Source organism: Sphaeramia orbicularis, chromosome 15, assembly GCF_902148855.1.
Source record: "Sphaeramia orbicularis chromosome 15, fSphaOr1.1, whole genome shotgun sequence".
Lineage (NCBI taxonomy): Eukaryota > Metazoa > Chordata > Actinopteri > Kurtiformes > Apogonidae > Sphaeramia > Sphaeramia orbicularis.
This window is the reverse complement of record NC_043971.1, coordinates 1,806,442-1,825,506: the sequence shown is the minus strand read 5'-3', so window position 1 is coordinate 1,825,506 and position 19,065 is coordinate 1,806,442. Positions and strand designations below refer to the sequence as shown.

Below are 19,065 nucleotides of genomic sequence, written 5' to 3'. Positions count from 1 at the left end.
CGTCTTATTGTATCTTTTGCATATTGTCTGTTCTGCTGTGGCTTTTCAGCTTCAGCTTGTTTGACTGGTTCTTTCACGCCCTCTTCATCTAGTTTCATCTTTTCCATTCACTGCTTTCGTCTTCTGTCATTTTTATCTTATTTTCCTCTTTTGTGTGTTTCACTTTTTCATCTTGTTTCGCTGCATCTTTTATGTCACCTTGTCTTAAATCTTTGATGTCATTTTCTGTCGTTTCATCTTTGTCATTTTCATCTTCTTCCATATTTTAGTTTTCAGCTTTTTGTTCTTTGCATCTTTGTCTAGTTTCATACTTTACATAAATTACATTACTTTCATCCCAGTGCATCGTGTGTGTTTTACGTTGTTTTCATCTTATTGTGTCTTTTCCTTCATTTTTAGCTTCTCATTTCCAACACTAGGTCTTTGTCATTGCTTTCATCGTGTTTTCTCTGTTCATTTGTTTCTGTTGTTGCGTCTTTCACATCAGGGCTGTCCAACTCATGTTAGTTCAGTTTCACATTCAGCTAAATCTGATCTGCAGTGGGCCCAACCAGTCAAATAATAACCGAATAATATAGAAATAATGTCAACTTCATACTTTTATCTATGTTTTAGAGTGAAAAAAGTCAAATTAAACAATGAAAATGTTTGCATCTACAAACTATCCTTTCAAAAGATGTGAACAACATGAACAAACTGAAACAGTAAGTGTAATTTGAACACTATTCTGCCTCAGTTTATCATTTCCACATGTACATTAGAACTGACAGATCACAGTGGATCTACAAACACACAGAACATTTAATAACAGGCAGAATATTATTAAAATTGTACTGACTTCTTTTACGACATTTCAGGTTATTTACATTTTTTGCAAAATTCTACTTTGTTTCAGTGTAAATACATGAAAATATTTACATTTACAAACAGAAAAATGTGGAGTTGTCATTATTTCTGTTACTGTGATAGTATTTGACTGGTCTGACCCATTTTAGATCATAATGTTCTGTATGTGGAACCTGAACTAAAAGGATTGTTAGTATCTTAGTGTAATTATTGCATTTCACACATTCATCCCAGGGCCGGACTGGACCCTTCAGTGGGCCAGATTTGGCCCCTGGGCCGCGTGTTTGACACCATTTCCATGTTTTTATCTGGTTTCATCAGTTTTGACACTTGTGCCTCCTCCAGTTTTGGCATGCAGAGCAAAAAGTGCAGAGGAATAAAAACACCTCAGTCTTTCTTATCTGCTGAAGCCTGGGTACCTGAATGCATCACTGTGCTCTCTCACATGATAACATATCATTCATGAGCAGTAGCTTCATAAATAGCATTCATGTAGCGCTATCTGGAACAACTCTTTTTCATCCTTATCACTTTGCTACAATAGGCTTTTCCCTCAAAGCGCAGACGCCAGCCGCTGTGTGTGCTGTGATAAAACAGGCCCTGCAAAATAAAACACAGCTCCATTATAGTGAAACAACAAAGACGATAAAAAAAACCTGAGCAACACCAAGGTCATTTTCCTGCTGAGTGACAAAACAAAGTGGAGAGAAGACTGTGGGATCCTCCTGATGAGTTACAGAGTGTGTGTGTGTGTGTTCGACGGCTCTAGATGAGGAGGAAAATCATCTGTCAGTCCATCACAGTGTGAACTCTGGTTTTAGCTGACCGCCCAACAGGCCGTGAGCTCATGTCGTCATGTGGCGTCTGTCGTCCGTTACAAAAATTTCAATCGTCTTCTTCTCTGAAACTACAATTCTGACTGACTTCAAACTTGGTATACAGCTTCTGTATGATGATGTCAACAACAGTTAGTGAAACTATTTGGATCCGGATCTGATTCTGGATTTGGTGCCACTTTGAAAACTGTCCCCATTATCAGAGACAGGAAGTGGATGGATGCAGTAACTCAGTAAATGTAAATGATCTCCAGTGTAAATGTCTCCAGTCCAGCCCTGATGGGGAGAGGAGCCAAACAGAATGTCCACATGCTGATCAGGATCTGCTTCTGGATCTGGGACCTTATGGACACAAGGGATTGAAATTATTTGGATCCAGATCTGATTCTGGTTTTGGTGCGACTTTAAAAAATGTTCCCATTCTAACAGATAGGAAGTGGATGGATCCAATAAATCAGTATCAATGATATCAAGTGTGAATTTGAATTTGTTACAGATGATTGAATATGAGCAAAACATGGACTATTTCTGTAATAGAATAAATACACAGAACTGGTGAGAAGAAATGGATCTGGATACATTTACCTAAGCTTTGAATTTGGACGCTAAGATACAGGACCAATGGTCCGATTTTTTTTAATAACTGGTTTAAAGTCAACAGCCAAAGCAGGAGGACAGTCCTGATCTCAGATGTTTCAGACTGAGTCTACAGTCGTTTCTTGTTCGTAGTCGGAGCTTTAGGGTTGAGTCCTTCCTGTTCTCATCAAGCCCAGCTGGTCCTGTCAGTCGTCCATCCTCCAGGAGTCTGGCTCTGCTCCAGGTTTCTGCTGTTAAAGGGAAGGTTCTCCTTCCACTGTCGCCAATCACAAGTGTTTGCTCCTGGAGGATTCTGTTGGGTTTCTGTAAACTGGATTTGATTTGATACAGCACTTTGTGACCCAGTCTGTGAAAAGTGCTCTATAAATAAAATGTACTTACTCAAATGTTGACCCTTTCCTCTTTATTTTCTGAACAGTAGAGGTGACAGAAGCACCTCCAGGTGCTCCAACTGGTTCCACTTCTTTACTACAGACCAAAGTTATCATTAACGAAAACAAATGAAATAACGAAAACTAGAATTGAAAAAACATTCTCATTAACAGAAATAAATAAAAACTATAATTAAAAGAAAAAAAAATAAACTGAAACTGTATTGTGTGTTTACAAAACTAACTAAAACACAAAAATGATGGATAAAATTCCCTTCGTTTTCATCTTCGACAATGTGGGATTGATACAAAATTGATTTATTTTCCTCAATTAATTTTCTGTGCTGTCTCCATACGACACTTTTTGCTCCGTCACTTGTGTTCACTTGTGGTTTCCAGTCGTCTTCTGGTCCCCACTCTACCTGGAAACATGGAGACTAAAGCAGCAGAGTCCTGTCTGGGATTGATTTGAATAGGAGCACAGAGAAGAAGAGAAATGTGAACATAAGGAACAGAAATTGGGGGTAGGAGAACATAAGATTTGACTTCTTCCTCCTCCTTTTCGAGCATGTATAATTTCATTTGTTTGATTTCTGTTACTATTATTTATTTATTTAGTTTTGATTGTTTGTTTGCTCATCAGTCATTTATGTTCCAGTACTTATATTTTGTTGGCTGATTTTTGTTTTTATTTCACTGCCTACATGTTCGAAATAAAGATTTCATTCATTCATTCAGCTTCAGTGTAATCATGATGAAACACACAAACAGCTGCTTCTTTTTACCTTCTACTTTCACTGGGTGTTTTCTGACATTATCCACAATATTCAAGAGTAGAAAAACTTTATTACAAAGAAAGCTTTTACAGTTGATCCTTTCTTTTTCGCATGTACATCTTTTCCTTAAACAGGACGTCTTCCATCTGTGAGGAGCGTCCGTCGTTCGGTTACGACGACTGCTTCCTCATTTTCCCGCTCAGATCCTGCAGCTCCGTGATCATCTGTTCCAGAGCGTCCACTCCGTCCTGCAGCTCAGCGTGGATCTGACCTGTGGCCACGTCTGTGTGCATCTGCTGCAAGACGGAAGGAATTAAAGGTGAAAAACCCTTACAGACCCAAATGTCCACCTTTAACCCTTACAGACCCAAACGTCCACCTTTAACCCTTACAGACCCAAACGTCCACCTTTAACCCTTACAGACCCAAACGTCCACCTTTAACCCTTAAACACCCAAACGTTCACCTTTAACCCTTACAGACCCAAACGTCCACCTTTAACCCTTACAGACCCAAACGTCCACCTTTAACCCTTAAAGACCCAAACGTCCACCTTTAACCCTTACAGACCCAAACGTCCACCTTTAACCCTTAAAGACCCAAACGTCCACCTTTAACCCTTACAGACCCAAACGTCCACCTTTAACCCTTACAGACCCAAACGTCCACCTTTAACCCTTACAGACCCAAACGTCCACCTTTAACCCTTAAACACCCAAACATTCACCTTTAACCCTTACAGACCCAAACGTCCACCTTTAACCCTTACAGACCCAAACGTCCACCTTTAACCCTTAAAGACCCAAACGTCCACCTTTAACCCTTACAGACCCAAACGTCCACCTTTAACCCTTAAAGACCCAAACGTCCACCTTTAACCCTTACAGACCCAAACGTCCACCTTTAACCCTTACAGACCCAAACGTCCACCTTTAACCCTTACAGACCCAAACGTCCACCTTTAACCCTTACAGACCCAAACGTCCACCTTTAACCCTTACAGACCCAAACGTCCACCTTTAACCCTTAAACACCCAAACGTCCACCTTTAACCCTTACAGACCCAGACGTCCACCTTTAACCCTTAAACACCCAAACGTCCACCTTTAACCCTTACAGACCCAGACGTCCACCTTTAACCCTTACAGACCCAAACGTCCACCTTTAACCCTTACAGACCCAGACGTCCACCTTTAACCCTTACAGACCCAAACGTCCACCTTTAACCCTTACAGACCCAAACGTCCACCTTTAACCCTTACAGACCCAAACGTCCACCTTTAACCCTTACAGACCCAGACGTCCACCTTTAACCCTTACAGACCCAAATGTCCACCTTTAACCCTTACAGACCCAAACGTCCACCTTTAACCCTTAAACACCCAAACGTCCACCTTTAACCCTTACAGACCCAAATGTCCACCTTTAACCCTTACAGACCCAAACGTCCACCTTTAACCCTTACAGACCCAAACGTCCACCTTTAACCCTTACAGACCCAAACGTCCACCTTTAACCCTTACAGACCCAAACGTCCACCTTTAACCCTTACAGACCCAAACGTCCACCTTTAACCCTTAAACACCCAAACGTCCACCTTTAACCCTTACAGACCCAGACGTCCACCTTTAACCCTTAAACACCCAAACGTCCACCTTTAACCCTTACAGACCCAGACGTCCACCTTTAACCCTTACAGACCCAAACGTCCACCTTTAACCCTTACAGACCCAGACGTCCACCTTTAACCCTTACAGACCCAAACGTCCACCTTTAACCCTTACAGACCCAAACGTCCACCTTTAACCCTTACAGACCCAAACGTCCACCTTTAACCCTTAAACACCCAAACGTCCACCTTTAACCCTTAAACACCCAAACGTCCACCTTTAACCCTTACAGACCCAGACGTCCACCTTTAACCCTTAAACACCCAAACGTCCACCTTTAACCCTTACAGACCCAGACGTCCACCTTTAACCCTTACAGACCCAAACGTCCACCTTTAACCCTTAAACACCCAAACGTCCACCTTTAACCCTTACAGACCCAAACGTCCACCTTTAACCCTTACAGACCCAGACGTCCACCTTTAACCCTTACAGACCCAAACGTCCACCTTTAACCCTTACAGACCCAAACGTCCACCTTTAACCCTTAAACACCCAAACGTCCACCTTTAACCCTTAAACACCCAAACGTCCACCTTTAACCCTTACAGACCCAAACGTCCACCTTTAACCCTTACAGACCCAGACGTCCACCTTTAACCCTTACAGACCCAAACGTCCACCTTTAACCCTTACAGACCCAAACGTCCACCTTTAACCCTTAAACACCCAAACGTCCACCTTTAACCCTTACAGACCCAAACGTCCACCTTTAACCCTTACAGACCCAAACGTCCACCTTTAACCCTTACAGACCCAAACATCTTTTTTATTTGGATAGTTTATAAAAGTAAGTATTTTCATAATTTAATGGGTTTTTTTGCACTAAAACAAAGACAACAATCTGTAGTTGTCATTATTTACACGTTATTCTGTTCTTATTTTACTGGTTGGGTCCACTGCAGATGAAATCAGGCTGAATGTGGAACCTGAAAGAACAGGAGTTGGAGAACCCTGCCCTTTAATGGAAATCCTGGAGCTGTGGTTGGTGGACTGTAGTTGGTGGACTGTGGTTGGTGGACTGTGGTTGGTGGACTGTGGTTGGTGGACTGTGGTTGGTGGACTGTAGTTGGTGGACTGTGGTTGGTGGACTGTGGTTGGTGGACTGTAGTTGGTGGACTGTGGTTGGTGGACTGTGGTTGGTGGACTGTGGTTGGTGGACTGTGGTTGGTGGACTGTGGTTGGTGGACTGTAGTTGGTGGACTGTAGTTGGTGGACTGTGGTTGGTGGACTGTAGTTGGTGGACTGTGGTTGGTGGACTGTGGTTGGTGGACTGTGGTTGGTGGACTGTGGTTGGTGGACTGTGGTTGGTGGACTGTGGTTGGTGGACTGTACCTTGGCTTTGGTGGCCAGACTCCGCAGGCTGAGGCGAGTGGACGACAGCGTCTGCAGGGCCTCTGTGGGGTTGGGGTGGTCCTGACTGCAGCTGAGGCTCACTGACACACAAAGACAGTACAGGGGTCCGTTAGTGTCAGCGCTGGTTCAAGGTTCAAGGTTCAAGGTTCAAGGTTCAAGGTTCAAGGTTGGGATGGAACCAGATGAAAATGTCATATCATGGGTATTATGACCAAAATTATCACGGTTATCATTGTTATCACAATATTATTGAAATTGTGCTCAAAATGTTCAAAAAGTGCTAATACACACATTGAAATAATTGAACCAAGTTGTATTAAAAATAATAATAATAATAATAATAATAATAGTCCCAATGTCCCTTCTGTGTCAGAAACATTCCAATATTAACCCTTAGTGGTCTGAGTCTATTCTGTCTGTTTTTCAGTCCTTTTGATTTGGCCTTTATATACTATATAAACAAATGTTTACTATACCCATGTTTGGGATCTGTTTTTTCAGCACAACTTCATCTATATCATCTGTCTATTAATTTTTCACTTTAACCTACTATAAAAACACAAAAGGACAGAAAACACAAAAAATATATAAAATCCGATTTGAAAAATGTATATAATTTATTGCATAAATAACACACAGATGCTTAACGAACATTTTCAAAGACTTTAAAAGTGAATATTGGTTCCAAATATTAGGTATAGAAAATTTAAATTGTAATAAATTAAAACTATACTCAAATATTTGACATAAAAGCAGATCTTTCCATAGGGTTTTTTCCCCTAAAAGTGCAGTAATCAAACACAGTTATCATGATAATTAGAATTTAAATGATAATACTGTCTGCAATTTTACCGCGATTTATCGTTATACCGGTAATCGTTACATCCCTTATCACAGTATATCATGATACTGTTAAAAAGGCAACATTTGTTTCTATTTTAAAAATGATTATTTCCTTGAAAAACTGAATAACAACAGAAATCTGCACAAATACTAAACACATTTTTATTTGATCACAACAGGATCTAAAGAAAAAAACGATAACTAACTGAAACTGTATTGTGTGTTTATAAAACTAACTAAAACAGATAAAAATTATGGATCAAATTCCCTTGGTTTTGGTCTTTGTCAATGTCAGATTGATGTTAAATGGATTTCTTTGTCTCTCTCAGTTTTCTGTGCTGTCTCCATACGACACTTTTTGCTCCGTCACTTGTGTTCACTTGTGGTTTCCAGTCGTCTTCTGGTCCCCACTCTACCTGGAAACATGGAGACTAAAGCAGCAGAGTCCTGTCTGGGATTGATTTGAATAGGAGCACAGAGAAGAAGAGAAAAGAGACCACTGAACTACAACTGAACTACAACTGAACTACAACTGAACTACAACTGAACTACAACTGAACTACAACTAAGCATTTAGAAAATAACTAAAACTAATAAAAACTATCAAACCTGCTGTAAAAATGAATTAAAATGAACTCAATTAGAAAAAAAAAAGTCCAAACTAAATAAAACTAAACTAGAATGAAAAATCCTAAACTATTCGAACCTTGGTTTCCACAATCACAGAAACCGAACAAAAACCAACAGTGTGAGTGTTTTGAATCCATGTATCATCAGTTGGAGTGTTTGTGTTTTCTCTGTGTGGTTTGTGTGGGACCAGCTGGTCTGGGGTCATGTGACCCTCGTCCACGTCTCTGTCACATGTGGAAGGAAACATGTCGGAGCTGTTTCCTGCCTCGTCTGGACTTTAAAAGGTCACAGCGTTTGATTTACGACAGCGGCGCCTCTGCTCGCCTTTATCTGTCCGTTCACTCTTTCCTTCTCAAAGCTCGTCATCTTTACAGATGCCACACCCACAGTGGGGTCACGGTGGCACCGAGTGGAAGTCCAGGGTGGAGGCGGAGCTAATGAGACACTTATCTGTCCACACTGGAGCAGCGCTGTGGACGTCAGATGGAAAAAAGACTGTGTGAGTTAACCCTTTAAGCCCTGACGCGTCTGAGTCAAGGTTCGAATAGTTTTGGATTTTTCATTCTAGTTTAGTTTTATTTAGTTTGGACTTTTTTTTCTCTAATTCAGTTCGTTTTAATTCGTTTTTAGAGCAGGTTTGATAGTTTTTATTAGTTTTAGTTTTTTTCTAAATGCTTAGTTGTAGTTTAGTTGTAGTTCAGTTGTAGTTCAATTGTAGTTCAGTTGTAGTTGTAGTTCAGTTGTAGTTTAGTTGTAGTTTAATTGTAGTTCAATTGTAGTTCAGTTGTAGTTCAGTTGTAGTTTAGTTGTAGTTTAGTTGTAGTTTAGTTGTAGTTTAGTTGTAGTTTAGTTGTAGTTTAGTTGTAGTTTAGTTGTAGTTCAGTTGTAGTTCAGTTGTAGTTCAGTTGTAGTTTAGTTTTAGTTCAGTTGTAGTTCAGTTGTAGTTCAGTTGTAGTTCAGTTGTAGTTCAGTTGTAGTTCAGTGGTCTCTTTTCTCTTCTTCTCTGTGCTCCTATTCAAATCAATCCCAGACAGGACTCTGCTGCTTTAGTCTCCATGTTTCCAGGTAGAGTGGGGACCAGAAGACGACTGGAAACCACAAGTGAACACAAGTGACGGAGCAAAAAGTGTCGGATGGAGACAGCACAGAAAACTGAGAGACAAAGAAATCCATTTAACATCAATCTGACATTGACAAAGACCAAAACCAAGGGAATTTGATCCATAATTTTTATCTGTTTTAGTTAGTTTTATAAACACACAATACAGTTTCAGTTAGTTATGTTTTTTTTTCTTTTAATTCTAGTTTTTATTTATTTCAGTGGACGAAAATGTTTTTACAGTTCTAGTTTTGGTCATTTCGTTAACGATAACCTTGGTCTGAGTGTATGACTGATTTAAATATTCATATAAATTCAACTGTTTGTTCAATAGTTAAATTATTGTGTTGACAGAATAGACCTTGTTCTTTCCATCTTTCCTTCTAGACATCTGAGCATGCTCAGTTCACCCCCACCCCCTGTGGAATGGGTGAAACACAGAGCGGTGAGTGAGACTGACTCGCTATAAAAATAAATGGTTTGAGCTTTTTTTTTTTTTTACACCACGGCAGGCGGCAGCATGAACCTCTGTTTCCCACAATGCACGCCGCAACAAAAAATTCTAAAGATGCCCAGTTCCCTCCAGCTCTGAATGTAAACACAGAGGGTTTGTTTCCGGTGGATGGAACTAAGAAACTGTTCACTGTAATGCAAGAGATTCAGCTGAGGAATGACAGACAGACGAACAGACGAATGAAACTGAGGAGATGACTGAGGATGGACAGATCTGAGGAAACACTGGTCAGGAAAGTCTCCTGCACCTTTAAAGAACCTGAAACAGACGCAGATTCACAGCAGCACCTTTACCTGCAGTCAGGACTCAGGGTTAAAGGGTTCATACCACAGGTGTTTGTGTCAGACTGCAGTGGAAGCTCCTCTGACCCTAACATGACTCCCATTAAATGCTCAAATCTGTTCAGTTGTTTTCATTTCATTGACTCCAAATGTGTTGGAACACGTTCATCTCTCAGACCAGTTGGTTCAGAATCAGTTTGATCCCAGATCAGTGGACTGGATGTTGTTCACTTCTCCTCCATTCCCGTGTCTGTGTTTTCTCCTCCATCTCTGCTCAGTGCATTTGTCGTAGACGCTCAGCGTCCATGCACTTCAATGGGACTGAGTGGAACTGCTGGAAACTGACTCTAAACTGGACCATCATTGGATAAATGACACCGTGTTGTCCCGCCCCCAGACGCTCAGCGTCTCTGGGGGTGAACGGAGCTGTGGGCGGAGCTCGGCCGGCCCGGACGCTGAGCTTCCGTGTGCTGATTGGAGGATGGGCCCAAAGGCTGAATCCTGTTTGATTGACAGCTGTTTTCAGATGTGCTCCTTCACTGACACAGTTCAGTTTAATACCGTCACACATTCTGCTGTGGAATCACACAAACCAAATGAACTGTTCATTTACTGACCTGGAAGAAAACACAACCACTGGACGAACTGGGTACATTTAACAGAATTTCAGCGTTTTTTTGTTTAGTTGCTACGATAAGGTCACTGAGCATTTTCTGAAAAAGGAACGGAGGACAGATTTATGTTTAAAAAACTTGACTTTTTTTTATATAAGCCAACAATGAGCTTCAACTGTCTGAAAGACGAGCAGCCGCCACTGTCCATATGTGAACCTTTACCTGCAGTCAGGACTCAGGGGTTAAAGGGTTAAATAAATGTGTCAGTGCTTGGACGTCTGTCTGTGTTGGACAGGACTCTGCTGTCGTCTTCATCTTCATGTGCCTCAGACGTGTTTGGAATAAAGTCGTCTGACACATATGTTGGTAATAAAAACTGGACGTACACAGACTGGACATCAGATGGACGCTGCAGGATGAGGAGTCACTGTGATGCATTATGGGGGGGGGCTCAAACTCCTGTTCTTTCAGGTTCCACATCCAGACCAATCTGTTCTACAGTCAAATAATAACAGCAGAAGAACCCACAAAAAAGAATGACAGCAGATTTTCTTCTCAGTTTGATGTGAAAAAATAACACTTTGCCTGTAAATAATGACAACTCAAAATGTTTGTCTTTGTTTTAGTCCAAAAAAATCACATTAAACTATGAAACTCTTTCCATTTCCAAACTCTCCTGTACCAATAAAATGAGACTAACCTGAACAAATATGAACCTGAAATGTCTGTATTAAATTCAGTCCAGTTTGAACTCTTTTCTTCCTGTTCCTCAGTGTTTAGTGTCTTTGTAGATCTGATCCAGAATGCACATGGACTAATGAGAAGTGGAGGAAGAAGACTGAGAAAATGACACTGATTTTACTGAAGAAATTTCAGTTTTTTCAGGTTATTCACATCTTTTTGTTTGGATAGTTTATAAAAGTATTTTCATAATTTAATGGGTTTTTTGCACTAAAACACAGACATAAATTGTCAGTTGTCATTATTTCTGGGTTCTCCTGTTCTTATTTTCCTGGTTGGGTCCACTGCAGATCAGATCAGGCTGAATGTGGAACCTGAAAGAACAGGAGTTTAGAACCCTGGTTCAGATGGTGACGCCAGAGTGGAGTGTTTTTCAGGTTTCCACTCTGGAAGGTGGTTTCACTTTCTTGCGTTTTCAACCCCCCAAAAACGCCATTGAAAGCGGAACACAAGGCACGTCTGATCAAATATTTTGCCGTTTTAACCGCAGAGCGTGTGGTGTAAACTGGGCCTCTGATTGGACGGCATTCTGACCTTGGGCCATGCTGACGGCTCTGCTGATCACCTCCTTGAACAGAGCCGGTTCCGTCTCCCATCCTCTGGACTGGACCTCACAGCGATGGGCCTTAGAGAGGAACTGCAGAGCCTGGAAACAAAGCCGTCAAATAGGAAAAAAACAAAACACATTAATTTAGAAAAAATACAAAAACTCACACGTTACCATTTTAGAATCAAACATTTAACATTTAACATGAAGATTAGAAAACATGATTACTAAGCACTAGGGCTGAGTATCAGCAAGAATCTGGCAATATGATACACATCACAATACTAGGATCACGACACCATATATCATGATATATCATGATACTGTTAAAAAGACAATTTTTTATTGGTTTTGTTTCTTTTTTGAAAGATTTTTTCCTGGAAGAATTTAATTACACCAGAAATCTGCACAAATACTAAACACAATTTTATTTGATCCCAACAGGATCTAATGTTCTATCACAAAATGTTCAAACTGTGTTCAAACTGAAATTCTGTTTTACAGACATTCCAGTTTCAGATCCTGTTCAAATGTTCAGATTCTGTTCGTTCACAACTAACATCAGAACAGGATTGGAGTTCAATCCAAACAAAGGAACGAACATCTGCCTCTCAGACAGAAAAAAGTGCTTTTAGGAGGATTCAAATGACCATTATTTAATAAAACAATGTTCAATAATAAATAAAATATAAACAATAAAGAAAACAAAAAACAAAAATGTACCTCCACCATTTCTGCATTTGAATAAATACTTAAAAATATCCATACAGTACTTTTTAATACTGATCCAGTATTGTGAAATTCCAGTGTGGCCTCAGACCTTGTTGTTGTCGTCGCGGTTGTCGCTGCGTCCGTTTCCGTACAGCAGAGCGTACTGTCTCCACACCTCGGAGTCGCCGCTGTGGCGTGAACTGACCCGACCCAGGAGCTCCTTCAGCTGGGACGAAAGGGTCCTGGCCTCCAGGCCCTGACGGTCCGTCATGTTCTCCAGCACCGCCCGGACCAGGATCTGAAGGATCTGCAACAGCAAAAGACACACAGGTGGAACACAGGTAGAACAGGTAGAACACAGGTAGAACAGGTAGAACACAGGTAGAACAGGCAGAACACAGGTAGAACAGGTAGAACACAGGTAGAACAGGTAGAACACAGGTAGAACAGGCAGAACACAGGTAGAACAGGTAGAACACAGGTAGAACAGGCAGAACACAGGTAGAACAGGTAGAACACAGGTAGAACACAGGTAGAACACAGGTAGAACAGGTAGAACACAGGTGGAACAGGTAGAACAGGTAGAACACAGGTAGAACAGGTAGAACAGGCAGAACACAGGTAGAACAGGTAGAACACAGGTAGAACAGGTAGAACACAGGTAGAACAGGCAGAACACAGGTAGAACAGGTAGAACACAGGTGGAACACAGGTAGAACAGGTAGAACACAGGTAGAACAGGCAGAACACAGGTAGAACAGGTAGAACACAGGTAGAACAGGTAGAACACAGGTAGAACACAGGTAGAACAGGCAGAACACAGGTAGAACAGGCAGAACACAGGTAGAACAGGTAGAACACAGGTAGAACACAGATAGAACACAGGTAGAACAGGCAGAACACAGGTAGAACAGGTAGAACACAGGTAGAACACAGATAGAACACAGGTAGAACAGGCAGAACACAGGTAGAACAGGTAGAACACAGGTAGAACACAGGTAGAACAGGCAGAACACAGGTAGAACAGGTAGAACACAGGTAGAACAGGTAGAACACAGGTAGAACACAGATAGAACACAGGTAGAACAGGCAGAACACAGGTAGAACAGGTAGAACACAGGTAGAACAGGCAGAACACAGGTAGAACAGGTAGAACACAGGTAGAACACAGATAGAACACAGGTAGAACAGGTAGAACACAGGTAGAACAGGTAGAACACAGGTAGAACACAGATAGAACACAGGTAGAACAGGCAGAACACAGGTAGAACAGGTAGAACACAGGTAGAACAGGCAGAACACAGGTAGAACAGGTAGAACACAGGTAGAACACAGATAGAACACAGGTAGAACAGGTAGAACACAGGTAGAACAGGCAGAACACAGGTAGAACAGGTAGAACACAGGTAGAACAGGCAGAACACAGGTAGAACAGGTAGAACACAGGTAGAACAGGTAGAACACAGATAGAACACAGGTAGAACAGGCAGAACACAGGTAGAACAGGTAGAACACAGGTAGAACAGGTAGAACACAGATAGAACACAGGTAGAACAGGTAGAACACAGGTAGAACACAGGTAGAACAGGTAGAACACAGGTAGAACAGGCAGAACACAGGTAGAACAGGTAGAACACAGGTAGAACACAGGTAGAACAGGTAGAACACAGATAGAACACTGGTGGAACAGGTAGAACACAGGTAGAACAGGCAGAACACAGGTAGAACACAGGTAGAACACAGGCAGAACAGGTAGAACACAGGTAGAACAGGTAGAACAGGTAGAACACAGATAGAACACAGGTAGAACAGGTAGAACACAGGTGGAACAGGTAGAACACAGGTGGAACAGGTAGAACACAGGTAGAACAGGTAGAACAGGTAGAACACAGGTGGAACAGGTAGAACACAGGTAGAACAGGTAGAACAGGTAGAACACAGGTGGAACAGGTAGAACACAGGTAGAACAGGTAGAACACAGGTAGAACACAGGTAGAACACAGGTGGAACAGGTAGAACACAGGTAGAACACAGGTGGAACAGGTAGAACACAGGTAGAACAGGTAGAACACAGGTAGAACAGGTAGAACACAGGTAGAACACAGGTGGAACACAGGTAGAACACAGGTGGAACAGGTAGAACACAGGTGGAACAGGTAGAACAGGTAGAACACAGGTAGAACAGGTAGAACAGGTAGAACACAGGTGGAACAGGTAGAACACAGGTAGAACAGGTAGAACACAGGTAGAACACAGGTAGAACACAGGTAGAACACAGGTGGAACAGGTAGAACACAGGTGGAACAGGTAGAACACAGGTAGAACAGGTAGAACACAGGTGGAACAGGTAGAACAGGTAGAACACAGGTGGAACAGGTAGAACAGGTAGAACACAGGTGGAACAGGTAGAACAGGTAGAACAGGTAGAACACAGGTGGAACAGGTAGAACACAGGTAGAACAGGTAGAACAGGTAGAACACAGGTAGAACACAGGTAGAACAGGTAGAACACAGGTAGAACAGGTAGAACACAGGTGGAACAGGTAGAACACAGGTAGAACACAGGTAGAACACAGGTAGAACACAGGTAGAACAGGTAGAACACAGGTGGAACAGGTAGAACAGGTAGAACAGTTAGAACGTCTGAAGCAGAGGCTGAAGTCGTCATGTGGGCGTTTTCCATTTGTCTGTGGTTTCCAGTGACACTGTGGTGATGAAAACCAACTCAAACTGATTCAAACCCAGGCTTTGTCTGAGGTCTTTGTCCTCTGTGGTGTTTTAGGAGGAAAACTGAACGCAGACTTTGACTGCTGGTGGATCCAGTTCGTCTAATACTAAGTCTAAGGATGGAACCACAGGAAAATTTCATATCATGGTTATTGTGACCAAAATGATCAGTTATCATTATTATCACAGTATTGTTGAAATTGTGCTCAAAATGTTCAAAAAGTACTAATACACACACTGAAATAATTTAACCAAGTTGTATTAAAAATAAATAAATAAAATAAAACAAAATAAAATAAAATAATAGTCCCAGTGTCCCTTCTGTGTCAGAAACATTCCAATATTAACCCTTAGTGGTCTGAGTCTATTTTGTCTGTTTTTCAGCCCTTTTGATTTGGCCTTTATATACTATAGAAACAAATGTTTACTATACCCATGTTTGGATCTGTTTTGTCAGCACAACTTCATTTATATCATCTATTATTTTTTCACTTTAACCTACTACAAAAACACAAAAGGATGTGAAACAGAAATGGGAAACAGAACTCGGAATGTGTGTCTCAGTGGAGGAATGGATCAGTATGTGGAGAACTCAACAGTCGACCACTTCTTCAAGAACATGGAGGGAACATTACTGGAAAAATATAATTTGATTTTTCATAACTCCTAAAATTACAGCTGATAATGTGTCCAGAGTTCAACCTTGTTGGACGGAATGTGCAGACATCAGTGTAAATCATGCTCATGTCTTTTGGTTTTGTCCTAAACTTGCATCACTTTGGGATCATGTCTATTCAACAGTTGTTCAGATACTGGGTTATGACATTCCAAAAACATGTTTGGTGATGTATTTTGGATGTATTATTGGTAATAATGTAAGAAAAAATGCTAGATATTTGTTTAAAATACTATTATCAGCCTGTAAAAAGGCTATTACCAAAAATGGTGCAGATTAGAACCACCTACAACTAACGACTGGATACAAACTGTGAATGGAATATTTGAGATGGAGATTCTGACCCAGAGACTGAAACTGAAGAACAATTTTCATTTCAACGTCACTACTAAAAACAATTGTTAATCACAAGGTTTATTGTAGTCAGTATATCCCAAATGTTCCCTATTTTTGTCTTGTTTTGTAATATACATTAAAATAAACAATAAAAACATAGTTAAAAAACAAAAAAAAAAACAAACAGAAAAGACAGAAAACACAAAAAAATATATGAAACCCAATTTGAAAAATTTATATAATTTATTGTATAAGTAACACACAGATGCTTAACAAACCTTTTCAAAGACTTGAAAAGTGAATATTGGTTCCAAATATTAGGTATAGAAAATTAAAATTGTAATAAATTCAAACTATACTCAAATATTTGACATAAAAGCAGATCTTTCCACAGGGTTTTTCCTCCTTAAAGTGTGGTAATCAAACACGGTTATCATGAGAATTAAAATTTAAATGGTAATACTAACCGTCTGTGATTTTACCGTGGTTTATCGTTATACCAGTAATCATTATATCCCTAATTGAGTCCGTGGAGAAAAGCACGACGACTGGAATGAAAGGCCTGAATTTTCTGTGAAGCTCATTTTGAAGTTTACATTTAGATCACAACAACTGAAAGAAAAAACAGAAAGTCTTCCTCCAGGGACTTTACAGCTGCCCTGTTGTGTGACTGTGGGCGTCTTCTATATCCTTTTAAGCCCCGGAGGCTCAAAGCGGAGTCATGTGACCCTTTGAAACCAGCGGCCCAGCGCTTCTGTCATCGGCCCTCCACACATTCCATACGTCAGGAGTTCATGGTGGTCCCAGACGACGGATCCACCTCAGCGAAAAAAAAAAAAACCTCCACAGAGAAGAAAAAAAAACCAGACGCACTAAAGCTGAGACGCTGTCTGATAAAGCCAACGCAGAATAACAAGTGACTGTGACAAGACGGAGTTAAAGAGAAGCACGACAAAGGGTGTAAAAATAGAAGAACAAATATAGAACTAAAAAAATGAAACTAACAAACGAGAGATTTATGGGATGTTTTTAGGAGAAGTTCTGACAGATTCAGTTCAGGACAAGGTGGAAGATAGAAGAAAGGATAAAAATATAGAAGGCGGAGAGTAGGATTAATAATAAGAAGAAGGAGGAGGAGGAAGAAGAAGAATACAAAGAAGAGGAAGAAGAATATAAAGAAGAGGAAGAGGAAGAAGAGGAAGAAGAAGAATACAAAGAGGAAGAAGAGGAGGAAGAAGAAGAGGAGGAGGAAGAAGAAGAATACAAAGAAGAGGAAGAAGAATATAAAGAAGAGGAAGAGGAAGAAGAGGAAGAAGAAGAAGAATACAAAGAGGAAGAAGAGGAGGAAGAAGAAGAGGAGGAAGAAGAAGAATACAAAGAAGAGGAAGAAGAATATAAAGAAGAGGAAGAGGAAGAAGAGGAAGAAGAAGAATACAAAGAGGAAGAAGAGGAGGAAGAAGAAGAGGAGGAGGAAGAAGAAGAATACAAAGAAGAGGAAGAAGAATATAAAGAAGAGGAAGAGGAAGAAGAGGAAGAAGAAGAATACAAAGAGGAAGAAGAGGAGGAAGAAGAAGAGGAGGAGGAAGAAGAAGAATACAAAGAAGAGGAAGAAGAATATAAAGAAGAGGAAGAGGAAGAAGAGGAAGAAGAAGAATACAAAGAGGAAGAAGAGGAGGAAGAAGAAGAGGAGGAGGAAGAAGAAGAATACAAAGAAGAGGAAGAAGAATATAAAGAAGAGGAAGAGGAAGAAGAGGAAGAAGAAGAATACAAAGAGGAAGAAGAGGAGGAAGAAGAAGAGGAGGAGGAAGAAGAAGAATACAAAGAAGAGGAAGAAGAATATAAAGAAGAGGAAGAGGAAGAAGAGGAAGAAGAAGAAGAATACAAAGAGGAAGAAGAGGAGGAAGAAGAAGAGGAGGAGGAAGAAGAAGAATACAAAGAAGAGGAAGAAGAATATAAAGAAGAGGAAGAGGAAGAAGAGGAAGAAGAAGAAGAATACAAAGAGGAAGAAGAGGAGGAAGAAGAAGAGGAAGAAGAAGAATATGAAGAGGAAGAAGAGGAGGAAGAAAAGGAAGAAGAAGAAGAACAAAGTCTTGAGGCTGTTTCTGAAAACTTCCCTCATTTCTCCTGAATCTTTCAAATGTTGGGACTTCTTTAACTGCATCTGTGTTTTTTTCACTCATTTTTCCAGTGAAATCAGTCCAAGCCCAGACTCTAACCGGAGTCGGACATTTCCTGTTGTTCCACGTTTTCAAACACAGGTGTTGAGTCTGAACAGTTACTGAACGACCACCGCTCCAGTCAGGCTAATGCTGCCTTCAGGTGCCGTCGGGAAGATGGTGCTTTCCACCAGTGACTTACCAGTGTGTTGTGTTTAAGTGCTTTTGTCGTCGAAGCTAAATTAAACATAATGTGTGTGCACGTGAAAACCCTCGGCCTGACTTAGCAGGTGCACTACTGCCACCAGTGGCCTGATTTATTAGTGCATGCCAAAGTTTTTGGACCGATGGACGGACGGACAGACGTCCACCTGAGGACAGACGTCCATCTGAGGACAGACGTCCACCTGAGGACAGACGTCCACCTGAGGACGGACGTCCACCTGAGGACGGACGTCCACCTGAGGACGGACGTCCACCTGAGGACAGACGTCCATCTGAGGACAGACGTCCATCTGAGGACAGACGTCCATCTGAGGACAGACGTCCACCTGAGGACGGACGTCCACCTGAGGACAGTACCCTGTGGCCGGTGTGGCTGAGGGTAAAAAGGTTTGAGTCCCAGTTTATGCAGACCTGCTGGTTTTGGACCTGTTCATTCATCTGATACAGCATTATTATTATTATTATTATTATTATTATTAATTTTTTTTTTTTTTGGTAAATTTGAAATTACAA

The 19,065-nt window shown here is 41.0% G+C and overlaps 1 protein-coding gene across 1 annotated transcript in view; it reads right to left on the bottom strand.

The window, feature by feature from the left end:
• Nucleotides 1–3,366: 3,366 nt before the first annotated feature.
• The window catches only part of ttc27 (tetratricopeptide repeat domain 27), a 109,282-nt gene continuing 93,583 nt past the window's right edge, over nt 3,367–19,065 (bottom strand). Inside the window, 4 exon segments of the mRNA XM_030156619.1 lie at nt 3,367–3,722; nt 6,432–6,532; nt 11,709–11,820; nt 12,542–12,739. Of these exon segments, the coding sequence (XP_030012479.1) occupies nt 3,597–3,722; nt 6,432–6,532; nt 11,709–11,820; nt 12,542–12,739 (537 nt within the window). The 3' untranslated portion in view covers nt 3,367–3,596.